We start from the raw sequence: 20,070 nt of genomic DNA, 5'->3' as shown, positions 1-20,070 counted from the left end.
GAGGTGTCTTACATACGGCAAATCCGGGTCATTATCGATGTGAGTATTACATTCCGTCTCCTCTTCTTGCCATCTTCCTCCTCCTCCTGCTCCTCCTCCTGGTCCTCCTGCTCCTCCTCCTCCTCCTCCTCCTCCTCCTCCTCCTGCTCCTCCTCCTCCTCCTGCTCCTCCTGCTCCTCCTCCTTTTCCTCCTTTAACTCTCTCCTTACCGGACAGTTTCAGAATTTTCCCCAAAACTTCACGTCCCCCCAATACAAAAATAGAATTTTCTTACTCAAACTGTAGATTAACAAATAAATTCTATGCATAATATTGTTCAGCAAAATGAGCTCTACAACACAGTGTCAAGTTTTTATGGCTATGATAAACAAACTTGTCTTCGAAGTTTATGAGAAACAAGAATAATCAGATGAGAAAGTTGTTGGTTGCATCGTAACGAATGTGACGATTTTCCTGTAGGAGGTAAGGACAGGGTTAATCTCCTTCTGCTACTCCACATCATTCTCTTGTTCCTACAAGACTTGCAATACATCAGCGATTGTACTAACATGTCCTATTTTTATCACTATTTATCACAGATGTCAACATTTTAGTTCTGGGTGGGGTTCCTGACTTCCCATAGTGGGCAGAGAGGCACTTACTGTGTCTTCTATCCCCTTATATCTGTTTTCCAACATGCTTTCTGTCTTTGTCTTGGAATGAGATTACTTGGTTTTGTCTAGACCCTGGCCGTTTACCCTGGCTGAGAGGGAAACAGTCAAAAGTATGGTTAGTTTTGGGAGATGATATTTTTTTTCTTTGTAAATCATCTCTCTGTTATGCATTGTTATTTTGTATTTTTAACATATGATTTGTAAACATTTGAATGTATTCCTCTTAGTGGGAACTTGTGCTGGTGTCTGGGTGAGACTTTTAGGTGATCTCAAACTAGTACTTTTTTAATTGTGCTCTTGGAATCTACATCTGATCCCTATTTGTTCCCAGTTCCCCTATGTCTTATTTTTTCTTGGGTGCTTTAATTGTAATTCTAGAACTTTTTACTATCCCATTTTCTTCCTTTTTACTAGCGCTGATATAACCTAAATGTGTTGCAAGCGCCGTAAAACCCTTAAAAACATAAAAACAGAACGACATTTTAGTTTTATATTAAAATTTATCATTATCATTATCATCGCCATCGTCATCCTCATCATCATCATCACCACAACCATCATCATCATCAATAATGTCATCACAATTGCAGTAAACGTACTTTTAGTTAATAATCCACCTCCCTACCAAATAATTTTATTTTAATGTACCCCCTACCCCCATATCCTTTCAACCCCACTCCAGGTCTTTCAAAACTGTCTCATCAACATCCAGCAAGAAGGTTTACTCAACGAGGTGAGTCTTTATCTTTATATATAGTATGCGTCTGGATAAGAAGCTCACAACATTGCTATCCGGAAGTATAACGGACAACATACACACAATTCTGTTATCATGTACTTTTTTAGTCTGGATAATACAGTTAAGTGAAAATTACTCATAAACGTGGATGGCAAAAAACAAAACAAAACAAAACAAAGACCCGAGTGACGTCAACTTCATACTAGCTATAGATAGAACGAAGATGACGTCACTCAGGTTTATGAGTACTTCTCACTAAACTGTATGAACGAGACTATAAAGGTTCATGGTTACACATACTTTTATGTGTTGATCCGTTATACTTCCGGGTGGCAATGTTGTGAGCTTCTTAGCCTTAAAAAATATTTCCATTACAACAATGAGCCTATGAGGAATTGGGTTATCAGACCTGCAAATAAATGCACGTCGGGTGAAATGTTAATACTTTTTTGTTGTTTTTTTTTTTTTAAATATTCTGCAACATCCATCATTACGACTCTCAGAACTTGCTCACTTGGGCAAAACACAGGGAGGTGGAAAAGGAAGGGTGGGGGGGGGGGGGGGGGGGGCGGTATCTGATCCAATGATATCAGACGTTGGTTTGATGGATCAGCTTTAATATTATATCTCCATGGAATGCCTGGGCGATAGAATCTTAGGATGGCACGGAGAGGTGTGTCTCTTTTTTCCTGGAGGTTTGTAGGAAAGGGGGGGGGGATGTTTTTGTTTTTTGTTTTGTTGAGTTAGGTTTTTTTTTTTGTTGCTGTTCTTGTTTTGTTTTGTTTTGTTTCTTTTTTTTTGTGTCTTGTCTTGGTTTATTTGTTGTTGTTTTTTTTTGTTTTTTGTTTGTTTTTTGTTTTTGTTTTTTTTTGTTTTTTTTGTTGTTGTTTTTTTTGTTTTTTTTTTTGGGGGGGGGGGGGGTGTTGTTTTTTGTTTTATTTTTTTTGTTTTTTTTTTTAAAGCATCATCATTCCATTTGAATTCCCTTGTTTTGGATATCTTTCAAGTCATAGAGTCGTGATAACTCGCACTTGAGCTAAATGTTTATGTGTGTAGTGTACAGCATTCCTTTTTAAGATGTCAGAGTACCTTTGACTTGATCTAAAATCGGTGTCGTTTACAATTTACCTATGTAACATCCCTGTAACAACTGATAGACTAGCGCCCAGCTTAGCCCAGTATTATATTATGCCCAGTACTCAGTACAGAGGTCTTTTCTTCACGGTCATCCCCATGCTTTGTGTGTGATTTGTGTGTAGATAATGTTATGATGTGTGGGGGAAACCGTTACAAACCTCGGTTTGGATTCCATCTTGATTGACGTTTGGGCTCAAGGGGGGCGTTTCCTTTCTCGAGGGAGAAGAACAAAAACAAAAAATGGAAGAAGTGACCTGTGGGATTCGTTTTGAATGGCAGGGCGCTTTGGGGATGGTTTAGCTTACGATAGTGTGGTGTGTTAGATCTTGTGCATAGAGAGAGAGAGAGAGAGAGAGAGAGAGAGAGAGAGAGAGAGAGAGAGATAGATAGAGAGAGTGAGAGAAAAAGAGATAGATAGAGAGATAGATAGATAGATAGATAGATAGATAGAGAGAAAGAGATAGGGAGAGAGAGAAAGAGAGAGATAGAGAAAGAGGGTGAGATATATATAGAGAGAAAGAGTTAGAGATAGAGCAAGGGAGAGAGAGAGAGAAAGACAGAGAGAGAGGGAGGGAGAGAGAAATTTAAGTTACCAATGAACATGATTTGTAGAACCAATACTGCCTTTCTAGTCAGGTTTGTCTAGGATTTGGGTTAAGGAGGTGTTGGTATTTTAATGAGGACAAGCTAGGCAGACACAAGAAGAAGGAAGAAAGAAAGAAAGCGTGTTAGTGGGCCTAGTGGGCCGTTATTGTTTTTGACGTAATGAGAATAGACAGCATGAACAGAGGACGGCTTTGGCGTACCATGATTGGATGTTACATGAAACGACACGACTGTTGGGACGACTTTGACATGGCCGACGGTTTTTCTTTCATTTCTGTTTCTTTTTTCTATTTTATTTTATTTTTTTTTTTTTGGTCTTTTTATTATTTATTTTTTCAATTGTTTCAGGTTTAATTTATTTTGTTTTTGATTTGGCTCCTCCCCTTCCCTCATTCAAAAAAAAAAAAAAAAAAAAGAAAAAAAAAAAAAGAAAAAGAAAACAACATATAAATAAATGACTTGTATTTTGAGAGATAGCTCGTCTGATTCTACAGAATTGATTCTACACATACGTATATTTTTGGGTCTTTGATTTTGGCTCACAAATTTTTTGTTTCAGAAAAGGGAAAGGGGAGGGGGGTGGGGGTAGAGAGAAATAAAACACTGTACTCAGAAATAAGGTCTGAATATAATAGAACGAATAATAATATGTCTGAACCGACGTGTACATATATGCAGGTCTGACATCCGAACTCACTTATGGGCCTATTTTAACATTGTTGTAATGACAATATTTTGTGTCACTTTTATTTTTTTTTAGATTTCCATGACAACAATGAGTCCATATGGAATTTGAATTAGGTTATCAGACCTGCAAACCTGTGCGCATCGGTCTGAACTGCTCACGCTCTCAAAAGCGACCACAAACTTATTTGTTGTGTTTTGTGTGTGTGTTTTGTTTTATTTGTATTATGAGTCAAAAGTCAAGGATATATTTGTATATATATGTGCGGCTATGTGATCTAGTGGTATGACACTCGCTTTCAGATCGGAAGGGTTCGAGTCTCGCGCTCGGCGCATAGTTCAGTCCTTGGAAAAGGCTCTTTACTCACATTCACCGTACTCAGGTGTAAAATGAGTACATGGCCGTTAATTGTGTTGTCTTTGTCCGAAAAATTGTAATATCGCCTAACAGGCGGCACGTCCCGTCCTACATGTTAAATGTTGCTGTTGACCAGGGACCCATTGTAAAGCGCTTTGAGCACATTTTAGTGGATATTGCGCTATATAAAAGCTCTATTTTATATTTCATAATAATTTATTTCGACAGATTGAAACAGAACGTTTGTTCAGCAACATAGACAAAATCTACGAATGCAACGCCCTCTTTTGGCAGCAATACCTCCTCCCCGTGATATTACAAGGGAGGAAATCCAGACAACCTCTCGATGTTGTGTCGTGTAAAGAGGCTTTCACAGTCCATGTGAGTTCTTGTATTGATTGAGATATTAATACTCTCTCTCTCTCTCTCTCTCTCTCTCTCTCTCTCTCTCTCTCTCTCTCTCTCTCTCTCTCTCTCTCTCTCTCTCTCTCTCTGCCAATATCGTGCGTGGTCTGTGGAAAAGGGAGAAGGATAGCTAGAGGGAGGAGATATCAAAGAGTTTGGAAGGAGGGAAGAGAGAGAAAGAGAGAGAGAGAGAGAGAGAGAAAGAGAGAATGAGAGAGAGAAAGAAAGAAAGAGAGTGAGAGAGAGAAAGAGAGAGAGAGAGACACAGAGAGAGAGAGAGAGAGAGAGAGAGGGGAGGGAGAGAGAGAGAGGGAGAGGGAGGGAGACAGAGAGAGAGAGAGAGAGAGAGAGAGAGAGAGAGAGAGATCAACAATTTCAAAAGACAGTTTTTTTTATAAACCTCCACTATAACTTCAGGGGCAGCGCGGCTCAGCGGTACGGTCTTTGCTTCGTACCCGAAAGGTACCGAGATCGATCAGCCGACCCTGCCACAGCTCAATTTGCGGCGCTGCTCTGCGGCTGGCACCTAGGTTATTCCAGTCTTCCCTTGGACTAGACCCTACAGACCCAAATTTCCCTTTTTGGATGAATAACGGGAATTTTATTTTGTTTTATTTTACGTTATTTTTATTTTACAAACAACGTTGTGTATAATCAGCCATTTTGAATCACGTAAAGTGAAGCTAACAATTCGTGTGTCTATTGTTTTCTAATGAGTCCACATAATCATATTATAATTCGTTTGACGAATGATGTCTTATAGATAGTATAGAATGCGCTTGGCTAAGAAGCTCATAACATTGCCATTATAACGGACCAACACACAAAACTATGTGTAACCATGAACGTTCATAGTTAATTCAGAAAAGTGAGTGGAGCAGGCACTTATGTTGATAACAACAAGAGATGAAGTGAGTAGAAAAGTGCCAGAAGACAATAGAGAATAAAAAGCTGGTTAATACAGTTTAGTGAGAATTACTCATGAACGCGGATGGCAAAAAAAAAAAAAAAAAACAATAACAAAGACCTGAGTGACGTCATCTTCGAACTATCTATAGATAGTACGCGCTTGGCTAAGAAGCTCACAACATTGCCATCCGGAAGTATAACGGACCAAAACACAAAACTATGTGTAATCTTGAACTTTCATAGTCTGGTTAATACAGTTTAGTGAGAATAGTCTTCAACGGTCGTAACGTCACTTCCTTCCTAATGACGCATGGTAACTTAGTAACACTGGCTCTAAACTATCGGAACAATGGCGTATGAAATATTTCTCCGGCGGGCATAAAGGGTATCCAGAGGAAAAAAAACACATAAATTTGATCATGTTTTGACTTTTACACATTCTGATCACAAGGCATATGAAAAGTTCTAGCCAGCATGAAAAATAAAAAGTAATGATTTTCTTTGTTTAGAACCAAGATGGCCGCCGTTGCGTGACATCAGACTATTGAATCGTATTACTCATGAACGCGGATGGCAAAAAAAAAAAAAAAAAAAAAAAAAAAACAATAACAAAGACCTGAGTGACGTCAAATTCTAACCATCTATTCTTCTCTTTGTTTCCAACCAGTTCCCCAACATGTTCCAAGTGTACTTCAAATATGTTATAGAACACAAGTCTTGCCTTGAGTACGTCAAGTCCTGTACAGAAAATGGAGAACTCTTCAAAAGTTTTATATCCGTAAGTTGTTGGATTATCTATCTAGATGAAGTTATAGACATTGTCATTGAACATTGCCAAATTATGTCTTTGTATCTCATAGGAGGTGTGATACACTTAGATAGTAGGTAGTAGTAAACTGGAATATGACATAACATTTAGAATGTAATTGTTGTTTGGTATTGTTAATGATGTTATTATTATTATTATTATTATTATTATTATTATTATTATTAGTAGTAGTAGTAGTAGTAGTAGTAGTAGTAGTAGTAGTAGTAGTAGTAGTAGTAGTAGTAGTAGTAGTAGTAGTAGTAGTACTATAACTATTAGTCTTATTATTATTATTATTATTATTATTATTATTATTATTATTATTATTATTATATTATCATCATCATCATCATCATCATCGTCGTCATTATCAGCATCATCATCATCATTATAACCGTTTATATATATATATATATATATATATATATATATCATTTGACATGTACAATTATTTTGCAATAATTTTTTTTTTTATTATTTTTGCCAATCTATTCCCAATCTCTATTTAATTGATTCCCACAGTGGGCTGAGACCCAGAAACAATGCAATCGCCTTAAAATGGCCGACATCATGGTGAAGCCGATGCAACGACTGCTCAAATATTCCCTCCTGCTGCAGGCCGTTCTCAAGCACACGGAGAACGAATTGGTCAAGAACCACATCCGAGATATGGTCAGTGGGTGATGATATTATTATTATCATATATCATTATCATTTCATATAATAAAACGATATTAAGTATTGATGATATGCGTTTACGATAAATACTCACAGCATCCGCCAGCCAGATATCACGTACACACACACACACACACACACACAACTATGTGTAACCTTAAACATTTATTGGTCAAGAACCTTATCCGGGATATGGTCAGTGAATGCTAATAATATGACCATGCATATATCATTTCATATAATAAAATATATTAAGTATTGATGATATGCGTTTACGATAAATACTCACAACATCCGCCAGCCAGATATTACGTACATACACAAAACTATATGTAACCTTAAACGTTTATTGGTCAAGAACCTTATCCGGGATATGGTCAGTGAATGATAACATTACCATACATAATATCCTTTCATATAATAAAATATATTAAGTATTGATGCTATTTTGACTGTGTGTTTGGTGTTTTGATCTAATAAAGAAGGCATTGCAATTAGTGTGTTGTCACTTGTCTGATTATTTAGGAATTTAATAAGGATTGTCTTAAAATTTGCAAAACGCCAGGACTCATGTTAAGTGTTGCGGTTGGCTTTGGATCCCTTGAAAAGCATTTTGAGCATATTAGTGGACTATTGAAAAGCTTGTGTGTATATTAATATCTATTTTAATCCACTTATTATTTGGTTTATATATATATATATATATATTATATATATATATATATATATTATATATATTTATATATAATATATATTATATATATATATATATATATATATATATATAATTAATATAATTTAATCTTCTTATTATTTGGTTTATTATATATTTATATAATTATGATATATATATATGATATATATTAATCACTTAATTGTTTATTATATATTTATATAATTATGATATATATAATATATAGTTTAATCCATTTATTATTTGGCTTATTACATATTATTATTATAACTGTCTCAACATGTGTCCATCCATTCCCAGATCGTGGCTGTAGACAAACTATGCTGGGCAGCCAATACCAGTCTCCAGCGGAGGGAGGACTACGAAAAACTAGAGGCCATCAGGAAAACGATCGACAACTACGACGCCATAGAGGCACCCAATGATGAGTGTGCTAAGGTAAGAAATACATTATCTGTATCTGTATGTGTTACTCTATCTGTATCTGTATGTGTTACTATCTGTCTCTGTATGTGTTACTCTATCTGTATCTGTATGTGTTACTCTATCTGTATCTGTATGTGTTACTATCTGTATCTGTATGTGTTACTCTATCTGTATCTGTATGTGTTACTCTATCTGTATCTGTATTTGTTACTATCTGTACTATCTGTATCTGTATGTGTTACTTGAGCCAATCTCAATGATGAACTTGGAAGGTGATTTGATACAAAATTTATGAAGTGCTAGGTGGTTATTTCCTCCCCAAGAATCACCTATACAAAAAAAAAAAAAAAAAAATTGAGCTTTTATATAGCGCAATATCCACTAAACGTGCTCAAAGCGCTTTACAAGGGGTCCCTGGTCAACAGCAACATTTAACATGTAGGACGGGACATAACGCCTTTTAGGCGATATTACAGGGGGGGGGGGGGTTTCTGACAGAGATCTTATTAACGGCCAGGTACTCATTTTACACCCGAGTATGGTGAGAGAATGTGAGTAAAGAGCCTTCTCCAAGAACTCAACTATGTGCCGAGCGAGGCTCGAACCCAGGACCTTCCGATCCCGAAAGTGAGTGCCATACCACTAGACCACATAGCCGCATAAAAGGAACCTCATTCCATGCATAGGGGATAATATTGGGTACGACTAAATTGCCTTGCATCACATCTTTTAACTGAAATAATAATCAAGCAAGCCCTGTTTTTCCATGCATTGATCAATGTGATTTTTCCCCCCATCTTTTTTTGGTTTACCAGATTGTCCAAGAGTTCAATGGCAACTTCAACCTCCTGGCACCAATGCAAGGATTCCGAGATGGCCAACCCAGGAACCAACTGTATAAATCCACACTTAGGATGAAAGAAGCTCAAACTGCCAAGGTACCGATATCATGGCTTATATTATCAATGTTTTGATTTCTTTTTCAACTTTACTTTAAAATCAAGAAAGACAACTCTAACTCTAGATTGAAAAGATGTTTGTCATTAAAAAGTTCTTAAACCTAAAATGTCATATAAGAGTGAAAAGTATGCCAAAGGCCAAAGGTCATCTTATCTGTTAATGTCTTTCTCTCTCCAAAATTCCATGACAGTTATTATTATTATTATTATTATTATTATTAGTAGTAGTAGTAGTAGTAGTAGTAGTAGTAGTAGTAGTAGTAGTAGTAGTAGTAGTAGTAGTAGTAGTAGTAGTGGTAGTAGTAGTAGTATTGAAATCAGTGTTGGTTATAGTGAAGGTTTATAAAATTGAAACAATTTTTAAAAAGTTATTGTAAACAGCGTCACTATCTCTCTCTCTTTCGTAGATTGAGGTAGACATCCTGCTCTTCACTGACCTCATCCTCATCTGCAAGTCTAACCGGAAGATGGACAGGTTCAAGGTCATTCGTCCCCCAATGCGGCTGGACCAATTGGTGCTCCACGAGTTGAAGGACAAGGGTTCCTTCCTGCTCATATACATGAACGAGTACCACGTGCCCATATCAGCCTACACCTTCCACGGGGATGTCTCCGTCATCAAGGCCTGGATGGAACGGTTTAGGGAGGCTCAGGTTAGTGGCGAGATGGGGAAAGGGGGGTTGAGTGTTTTCAATAACAAATGACCTTGACCTTTACGTACCAATGCTCTATTTAGATGTGTTGCAGTCCATTTGGCTTTCTACAAACTGTTAAAGGAAAAGGAATTGATTATCCTTATGGCACGATAGTTATGTTGTTTGTTTTTAGAATAGGAATTCTTCATCTTTTTATGAGGGGCAGGGAGGTCATTTGCTGCGTCTTCTATCTTTCATTGTCCTGAAATGTGACTTCTTGGTTTTTGCCCCAATTGAGATAGAAAACTCACTTTTTGTGGTTTTTGTGAAATGTTTATTTTTATAGGCATTTAGTTTGTTTCTTTGTTTCCTTTTTTTTTTTTTTCTTTTTCTGCATGGCTTTTGGAAATTTGCACAAAGAAATAAAATTTTGTTTTTGAGTGGCTATTTATAGTTCAAATTACCCCTTTATAAATTTCCATGGGTTTTTGATGATTGTGAAAGATTTAATTTCTGACCAGAATGAGATGGTAATGAGGCATAACTCAATTGTAAATATTATATTCTATTCGTGAAAAATTCAGTATTAGTTTTTCAACCTTGTAAACTATCTTTTTGTTCTTCTTATGCATTCACAGAAAGACTACAAGAGGCGGAAGATCGAAGAAAGTGCTGAATTAGAACGTATGCGTGCCTCAGCCATTCCTATTCAGGAGGAAGTGGAGTACACTCCCTTGAGTGCCCTGAACCAAGGACTGGATGCAACAGGGATCCCAAGATCTGAGAGTCTAGAATCCACTGACTATTTCGTCCCCAATCTTCTTGCCCCCGATCCAACCCCCATAGGACGCTGTAGTTCTACAGGCGACATTCAAAACAGACTGCATAATAACAGCGCATCATCCAGCAATTTAGAACAACTTCAATCTTCTTCGTCCTCTTCTGCACAAAATGTTAATAACGGCTCAGGCAAATTTGTCCCAACACCTACTGATCAAAACGTTTTAATTCCCAATGCCTCTAGTACCTCCTACCCCGACGCAGTCCCAGGTCAAGTTCAATATAGGCAACACCATCATCCTCATCGAACCGTGCAATCGTGTAACTCTGTCCCCGTATTCCCCCAAGACTCCATAATACAGGCGGGTGGAGGTATGAATCCATCCCATTCCATCATCCACCAACACACCCACTCCCAGCCCCACCCACATAACCCTATGTTCAATCACACGGACAGTGAAGAAAATTTCAATTTCGTTGTGGAAGATGCAGATCACCGTAGTCGTCAAGGTGGTGTTCCTATGTCCTCATTCAACCAACTCTCGTCTCCAGACAGTTCTTACCCCTATACATCTCAAACTTCGATATCGTCAGATCATAGCAGCGTTTTCGATGACGATATATCCAGAATTAAGCTCAATTCAAGAAGGGTTTCCCGTAATGAGAAACGTTACCACACAGCTGATGCGATCGAGGACATTAAGAACCAGGAGAAAGTGGACAAGGATACCAGCATACACAAACGGTTATCCATGAGAGCTGATGTTAATATGGAGGATGAGAAAAACTTGGGTTCCAAAATGTTCAGTTCCGATTCGATTCTGAGCATACCATCATCTAGTGGGGTTAGTTCCACAGGCTCTCTTCACTTGAATTTGGAGAGCAACATCACTGAAGAAGGGGAGGGAATGTACAATAACAACAATAACTCTACCACCCCATCTGCTGGTAACGGGAGGGGAAATGTAAGCACGATACGACCCAGTGCGATGGATATTCACACAGCCAATAACAATCGAATCAATCAAGAGAAATCATCATCCAAGCACACAAATTCCCGTTTTAGTGATAATAATAATGATGATTCGAACAACGAAGACGACGACGATAGTAATGATAATGAGGATGATAACGCTGGATCTGAACTTTGCCCTCAGAGTAAGCAGTCCAAGTCTAAATCAACCTCTGACCTGGCAGCCACATTTTCTAACAGTCTCCACGTGAGTCAGATGGAGGATGGGGTAGCATCCGTTGCCATGACAGTGGAAAACTACCACAGGAAATTGACGCATGCAGACATCATGAAGATGAAACGACTAAAACAGCAAATTTTATACGATGCCAACATCGAATCTTCGTAAGTAGCATTAACATTATCAAATATAGCTGTTGTGAGAGAGAGAGAGAGAGAGAGAGAGAGAGAGATTGAGAGAGAGAGAGAGAGATAGAGAGAGAGATTGAGAGAGAGAGAGATAGAGAGAGAGAGATTGAGAGAGAGAGATTGAGAGAGAGAGAGATAGAGAGAGAGAGATTGAGAGAGAGAGATAGAGAGAGAGAGAGATAGAGAGAGAGATTGAGAGAGAGAGAGAGAGAGAGAGAGAGAGAGATTGAGAGAGAGAGAGAGAGAGAGAGATAGAGAGACCATATGTATATATTATTCATCCTATATGAATGCTGCAACTGCTTTTCAATAATAGAATGTTTATTAATATTTACCCACATAATACCATACAAGTTGCCAAGTACACTAACATAGAAGTCAAAATCAAGACCCCAATTTGTAGAAGTCTCTAGGGAGCAGATTGTCATTGTAAGACAAAAGTCTAAAAAGGTGTTTATGAAACAGTGCCACACAAAGCAGAAAGAACAAGAATAAATCAGCCTACCTCACCTGGAGATCGAATCTGACCTTCTGATTACTGGTCAGCTGTGTTACCATAGACTATGGTAGCACATTTGACTTGTAATCAGAAGGTTTGAGGTTTGATCCCCAGTCGAGCCAGACTGAATTTTTGGGATTTTGTTTGTTATTCTTTCTTGATTTATCTTTTTCATGCATGCCTTTTCAGATTGAAGTATTTCAATCACATATCATTTTAGTTTGAAGGAAGAAAGAGCAATTTAGATCAAATTCATAAAGCTGAGACATTTTCAAATCAATTAATTATTTATATTTTATTTGAATTTCCACAGGGAAGTGTAAGGATACAAGGTTTCCTGTCAGTTCTTATATCTAACCAGTCTTCAAGAATTCATCTCCTGTCTCCTCATAGAGTCAACTCTTCGTACTGATGACATGACAATGGATTCAGGGATCAGAAAGATTCGTGGAAATATATATTCGTGGTGCAACTCTATTTCTAAAATCCCAGTCAGGATTATACGGATTTTCATTGAAACAATATGGCCTTAATTTCAAGCCCTTCTTTCGATTCATGGAGATAACGGTAGCGTGTACCACCTCATGGATCTGTATCTTTATCACAACAAAGAATATACCAAAAATGGATGCAATTCAACCAGAACAACCTTTGTTTTATTTTCAACCCTAGCATGAAAAGTAGTTAAAACAAATTATCATTCAAAGGACCAATCTTTTTTATTATTTTTATTTGTCTTGCTTCCATTACCCTTTGTTGGTTTTCCACCGAGGAACTCTTGGGACTCCAAAGACCATGCATTGTTTTCCTCTTTGTCTTATGAAAGGAAAGTAAGAGTAGTTCCCCTTTCATTGTTCTTGTCTTTGATGTTTTATTTTCATCACTGATCAGCAGACATGAGAAGGTTAAGAAAATATCCCAACGGATTATTTTTGTCTCATTTTCGAATACAATACGCAATGGCAGGAAAATTCAGTCATTTAGAGGGGAAAAGTAGAGAAATCATTTTTCAGCTATGTTACGCATTACAAGAGATGTATAAATATTTTGTGCTTTAGGAGCACAGGTCATCATTGCAATGAATGAGTTATACCACGTGATGAAGACAGTGGTTGAATGACAACTGCCTAGAAACCGGAAATCATTTCCCAGTCAATAATGGGTGCAGCATTATCAATGATATAAAATACAATGTAACATGTTGTATATATAGGTATATATTACGATTACAATGTATACAAGTTTTGTATTGTTTTTATAGACTAATAATCTAAGATATGATGAATTGTGTGATGGGAGTTGTTGAGCCATGCGAGTTTGAAAGAATGAAAAGATTAACCATTTTGATCAAGTGTCTTAATGGATGGTGTGATTCTAGTTGAGCGACGTGTTTTTGTATGAATTGAAAAGTTGATCCATTTTCACACCAATAGCAAGCGTCCTAATGAGATGGTGTGATTGGAGTTGAGCCACGTGTGTTTGGTTTCGTAACATATAAAAGTTTACCCATTTTGATACCATTATCAAGTGTCCTAATATCAAAACAGTCCTGAGATCACAGTCACCTTAAGGATTTGGACATACAGAAAAATATCTGTGTGTGTGTGTGTGTGTATGTGTGTGCGTGTATGAGAGAGATAGCGAAGAGAGAAAGATTGATATATAGACAGAGAGAGAGAGAGAGAATCTGGGCGTGGAGTAGAGTGGAGTTGTTGTGGATATTTTTTCCTTTCTGTTTTTATTGGTAAAAAAAAAGAAGGGGTGTGGGTGTTATATTGTTAACCGAGTTTAACCCGAGTTCAACCCGACATTTGGATATACGGGATTAAATTGATACATATCCTAATTTTGTTGTTTGATTTTTAGCCAAATGTTAGTTTATCATTACATTGATATCAATGTATTCACAAGCATATCAGGCTATGAGTCTATGAGAGATTACGATACCTTTGGGCTTAAGGATGCTATTATAAATTTACTGGTTTGTAAACATTACCATGGAATCTGCTTTAAGTTAACACGTCTTGTCGATACAAAATTTTCATTATCCAAGTGTATTCGGTCGATCCCAAATTTTTCTGTCCATTATATGCGTGTGTATTCCGTTGAATAAAGTCACAATGTTTCTCATCCAGAGGTATTCGCTCTATCAGGATTCCACTACCATTTCAAAAGGCTTGTTAGTTTGACAGTTGGGACGCGCCATTGATAGCAGATGAAATTGACAATGGAAACCAGTTGACTTATTGGCCTTATTTGACAATTGACAATATCGACAGTACAGATTAATATTTCTTTGGGAACTCAAGTTGGCAAAAAGTTCAAACATCAATAAATGACTGCTGTATTTTGTCATGTAGCACGCCTCTATGCTGATTGGTGCATTTTAAATTAGTCTGAACGTTTGCATATATTTACAATATTTGTTGATTCAACACATAAGACAGAATGTTTTGTGTCTTTTCACTGTGATATCTCCAAACAAGCTGACATTGTCAGTCTTCAAAAGTTTTCACTCTTGCGAGTGAATGAATTTGTTTGATTCAATGAATTTTTTTTTTTTTGTAATTCTAAAGGAACATTTTTTTGTCACTATTTTAATCTTTTTTTTTTTCCAAATCTAATTTGTTTTGTTGTTTTGCTTTTAAAAAACAAAATACACATTGTTTCGAGTTTTATGTGATATCTCTGTTGTTATTACTAAACTTAAATGTGATTTTTAATGGCATTCCGTTTTTACTTTATTATTATTTTTATTTTTATCCACTAGAAAATTTATCCCATTCAAGCTTGCTGTTTAAGTTATCCTATCAAATGACGCATACAGGATCCGATCCGGTAATACATTGTCATAAGATTTACCAAATTAAGTTCTACAATGTATATGGTAATTGGTACGGGTTTCTTAGGACTTTAGAACTTTAGAGCTTGACGTTTCAAGTCATAATTTGTGGTTACAATTCTGATAAAAAATGTGACTTTTAATAAAGAAGATATTCTTTTTGAACCTGATCAGCTAGAGACATTTTATATTTAAACAGAAAGATTTGTTTGAAGTGTTTATTATAAAGTTTTTACCGGGAAATACAATAATTTTAGGTCATTTCAGTGTTAGTAACAAGAAAGATGGTAAAATAATACTGAATCCAAAGTTTAACAACTAGGTCTGTACAGGTTTAATATTCAAAAAATGCCTTACATACTATGAAGTTGTTGGGTCTCGCATAATCCAAGTTGTTGTTGAATGCAACGAACATGACTATAATTTTAATTGGGAGAAGGTTTTGTCAGATTAAATGTAGAACTAACAAGTATAAATCAACGTTCGTTCCATCAGCAATAAAAATTTTGAATATTTCATATGGTACAGAAAAACCAAGGATTGATTCGTTGACTGATTAACTGATTAATTTATTTAATGTAAGATTAACTGACCAATTGATAATGATGATAATTTTTGGTGTCGAATTGCCACAATCGTAACGAATTGAAAACGAAATGAATATGTTTATGTTGTGTATATTGCACGTGTGAAAGAAAGAAAGAAAGAAAGAGAGAGAGAGAGAGAGAGAGAGAGAGAGAGAGAGAGAAAATAAGTAGGAGTGAAATATCTGTTCAATCTTAGTTATCGTTTAACATTATAACAAGTGTAACTAAATGACAAATTGCCATATTTATGGACAATAAAGATCTATTATTATTATTATTTTAATTTATTTGTAAAAATAATTTTAAAGAGGAATTTTACTTAACGCTTGCTAAGTTCTTGCAGGAACTAATATTAGAGACTGGGTGGGGATCCTGACCTCTCATAGCGGGCAGGGAGGTACATACTGCGTCTTCTATCCCCTTATATCTGTTTTCCAACATGCTTTCTGTCTTTGTCTTGGAATGGGATTACTTGGTTTTGTCCTGGCTCTGGCCGGAGTCCTAGCTGGGAGGGAAACAGTCAAATGCATAGTTATTGTTTTGGGAGATGATATTTTTTTCCTTGTAAATCATCTCTCTGTTATGTATTATTATTTTTATTTTGAATGTATAATGTAAGCATTTGAGTGTATTCCTCTTTGTTGGATTTTGTGCTTGTGCCTGGATGAGACTTGTAGGTGATTTCAAACTAAGTACATTGGTGGTATGCTCTTGGAATCTACATCTGATCCCTATTTGTTCTCAGTTCCCCTTTGTCTTACTTTTTCTTGGGTGCTTTAATTGTAATTCTAGAACTTTTTACTATCCCATTTTCTTCCTTTTTACTGGCGCTGATATAACCTGAATGTGTTGCAAGCGCCGTAAAACCCTTAAAAACAAAAAAACAAACAAAACAATAATATTAGAGATCCGTGAATTAAATCTAGATATAATTAATGCACTATAAGTTAGAAATGACATACCTTGTTTTAAAGGATAACTCTATGAAATGTAATAGAAGTATTCTCAAATATGTTAATGTGTATTCATTAAGTTACATGACTAAAATGTCAATGTCAGAAACAAAGCATTTTACTGTACTGTGAGTTGTAATCTTCTCGTTATTATTAGTATTATTATTGTGTTGTTGTAATTATTGTGACCCACCGTCTCAATCTGGTCAATACTATGTCAAAAAGTGAACTTAAATCTAAAACGGTTTCCGAAACCCCTGAATAAACTAGTTTCATTATTTATTCATTTTTATGCTGCAAAATCAATCGTTTTTAGGACATTGGTCACATATATTACAATACAAAATTCCCTTTATTCATCCCACAGGGGAAATTTGTATCTAGGGTCAATTCCAAGGGAAGACTGGAATAACCCAGGCATCAGCCGCAGTGCAGTGCAGCGCCGCAAATTGAACTAGGGCGAGGTGACTTGCTCAAGGCAACACAGAGCGTGCGGAGGTGGGTGATCTGAACTCTGTGCCTTTCGGGTACGAAGCAAAGACCGAACCGCTGAGCCACTGTGATTTAAAAAGCCAGCAAATCTCACGGAAAATGAACGGTTCATTAGATTGGCGGGAGTTGAAGATATAAATAAAGATTATTGATTCACTGAAGTTATATGAGATGGGTTAATTTGAGTTGGCACAGAATGAAAGGTATTAGTGTTATTAGATTAATCAATGTGTCATGCTGAGAGCTTTACACACTGGGCGTGCACGGTGTGAGATAGCAAGTGTGTAGTGTTATGAGTGTGTTTCATGTATTTACTAAAGTAAGCCTCGTGTTGTTAATTGTATAATACTAAATCTACACACACTTTATAGTTTTGTTGGGTTTTTTTTTTGTTGTATATTATTGTATATATTATTATAGAGGTAGGAATACTTTTTAAATTATTGATCGATACACACATAATGACGTCATATCATATCAGTCCCTTTCTATACTCTTATCATGAATTATCTTTCATTATTATTACTTTTATTACTTTTGTTATCATTATTATTATTATCATTATTAATTATTCCATTCTACACATGAAAAATACAATAATGGAGCATTTTTAAAAAATGAAATTATATTGATGCCGGAAATAAAGCATAACATTATTGTACAGCTGACAAGATTATGTTGTTATAATATTTTGAAACCACAAACCCATCGCAATCACGAAGAATATACACTGTTCTTTTTGTCTCATCTCTATTTCTACAGCTACCGTAGGCAAGACAATGTTATCTCATGTCATTTGGAATAATACAGACAAATAAAAATTTACTATAATAAAAGGTGTCTGGTCTTGTTGATTGCTTTTTCATTCATCTGTATGTGCTTACAACACTTTGTTATGTTTGATTTCAAGGGTTTCTGGGCGCATGATTTGTCATTCATCTGTATGTGCTTACAACAGTTTGTTATGTTTAATTTCAAGGGTTTCTGGGCGCATGATTTGTCATTCATCTGTATGTGCTTACAGTTGTTGGAACCCCACACAAAGTTGTTGGAATCCCCCACACAAAGTTGTTGGAATCCCCCACACAAAGTTGTTGGAATCCCCCACACAAAGTTGTTGGAATCCCCCACACAAAGTTGTTGGAATCCCCCACACAAAGTTGTTGGAATCCCCCACACAAAGTTGCTGGAACCCCACACAAAGTTGTTGGAATCCCACACAAAGTTGTTGGAACCCCACACAAAGTTGTTGGAACCCCACACAAAGTTGTTGGAACCCCAGACAAAGTTGTTGGAATCCCCCCACACAAAGTTGTTGGAACCCCACACAAAGTTGTTGGAACCCCACGCAAAACTTTTCCCTTATATATGAGTCACAATTACTCACTCTATTTTTCTCTCCATTTTATTGGCTCATTTAGGCACCTCTAATTTTGGTTATAGTTATGAAGGACTTACACATGCTAAAACCATGATTTCTCCAAAAACCAATAGTTAGTTCAAGTTGTTTTAAAAAACAATTACGAAATATATAACATAACATAATATACATTTAATAATCATAATAAAAGTGCACATTTATTCAGCACAGCTTTTCCCGCTATATAATGCAGGCTCTAGGCGTGTTTTATTATTTATTTCATTAGAGTGACAAAGTGTCAGAGAGTATGTGAAATCAACGACAAAAATTTGGTGGATATTGCACTATTAAAAGATCAAAATTTTCTCCACAAATTATTAGTAGTTTTTACTGTGTTGGATATCACAGAAAGAAAATACAAAGTAAAATACTGGCCGTTTTCATGTTCCTCTGCGGTAAAAGAGGCCGCAGATTGTTAATAGTTTATGAGGGTTTAACAATCACATGGTCGGCAAGAGGAATATACTCAAAAGGTCACAAAATAAATTCAAAACAAAAACGTTTACAGTACACAACAGAGAGATGCTTGTTTTTGTTTTTAAGGGTTTTATGGCGCGTGCAACACATTTAGGTTATATCAGCGCCAGTAAAAAGGAAGAAAATGGGATAATAAAAAGTTCCAGAATTACAATTAAAGCAGCCAAGAGAAAGTAAGACAAAGGGGAACTGGGAAGAAATAGGGATTAGATGTAGATTCCAAGAGCATACCACCAATGTACTTAGTTTGAGATCACTTATAAGTCTCATCCGGACACAAGCACACAATCCAACAAAGAGGAATACACTCAAATGCTTACATTTCATTATACATTCAAAATAACTAATATAATAATACACAACAGAGAGATGATTTACAAGGAAAAAAATATCATCTCCCAAAACAAAAACTATGCATTTGACTGTTTCCCTCCCAGCTAGGACTCCGACCAGGGCCAGGACAAAACCAAGTAATCTCATTCCAAGACAAAGGCAGACAGCGTGTTCAAAAACAGATATAAGGGGATAGAAGACACAGTATGTATCCCACTATAACAGAGATGAATTACAAGGAAAAATATATCATCTACCAAAACAAATACTATACATTTGAGCGTCAATATTATTTTTCATTGTAAATCATCTCTCAGTTGTGTACTGTAAAAGTTGTTTTGAATTTATTTTGTGAACATCTGAGTATACACTGTACTGATTTTTTGTTTGTTTGTTGCTTTAGGTCTCTTCCAACACAATTGAGGTTATATGAGAGACCGCTGAAACAAAAAAACAAGCAATCTAACAAAAATAGTACAAATGTACATCAAAATCATAACCTAAAGATATCATAAGCTAAATTATAAATAACCAAGAACAAACAGGCAGAAGATTTACAGAAAAAAAAAAATCCCCTGTCAAAAAGACAATCACAAACCAAAGAAGCAGGATAGG

At 36.2% G+C, this 20,070-nt stretch overlaps 1 protein-coding gene across 4 annotated transcripts in view; it reads left to right on the top strand.

Moving 5' to 3' along the window:
- LOC144970030 (uncharacterized) overlaps window positions 1-18,061 on the top strand; it is a 586,145-nt gene extending 568,084 nt beyond the window's left edge. For all 4 annotated transcript variants that reach the window (XM_078909209.1, XM_078909210.1, XM_078909208.1 and 1 more), the window contains 10 exons: window positions 1-39; window positions 1,336-1,386; window positions 4,406-4,558; window positions 6,159-6,269; window positions 6,822-6,971; window positions 7,972-8,109; window positions 8,913-9,035; window positions 9,464-9,709; window positions 10,330-11,828; window positions 12,665-18,061. The exon at window positions 1-39 is cut by the window's left edge and continues 57 nt beyond it. In XM_078909209.1, coding sequence (XP_078765335.1) covers window positions 1-39; window positions 1,336-1,386; window positions 4,406-4,558; window positions 6,159-6,269; window positions 6,822-6,971; window positions 7,972-8,109; window positions 8,913-9,035; window positions 9,464-9,709; window positions 10,330-11,828; window positions 12,665-12,674 — 2,520 coding nt within the window. In that variant the 3' untranslated portion in view covers window positions 12,675-18,061. The remainder of the gene's footprint in view (window positions 40-1,335; window positions 1,387-4,405; window positions 4,559-6,158; window positions 6,270-6,821; window positions 6,972-7,971; window positions 8,110-8,912; window positions 9,036-9,463; window positions 9,710-10,329; window positions 11,829-12,664) is intronic.
- The last annotated feature ends 2,009 nt before the right edge of the window (window positions 18,062-20,070 follow it).

This window comes from Berghia stephanieae, chromosome 4 (assembly GCF_034508935.2).
Source record: "Berghia stephanieae isolate SIO BIC M18660-M18661 chromosome 4, UCSD_Bste_1.3, whole genome shotgun sequence".
Classification (NCBI taxonomy): domain Eukaryota; kingdom Metazoa; phylum Mollusca; class Gastropoda; order Nudibranchia; family Aeolidiidae; genus Berghia; species Berghia stephanieae.
Note: the sequence above shows the minus strand (reverse complement) of the source record. Positions and strands in the feature narration are given on the sequence as shown.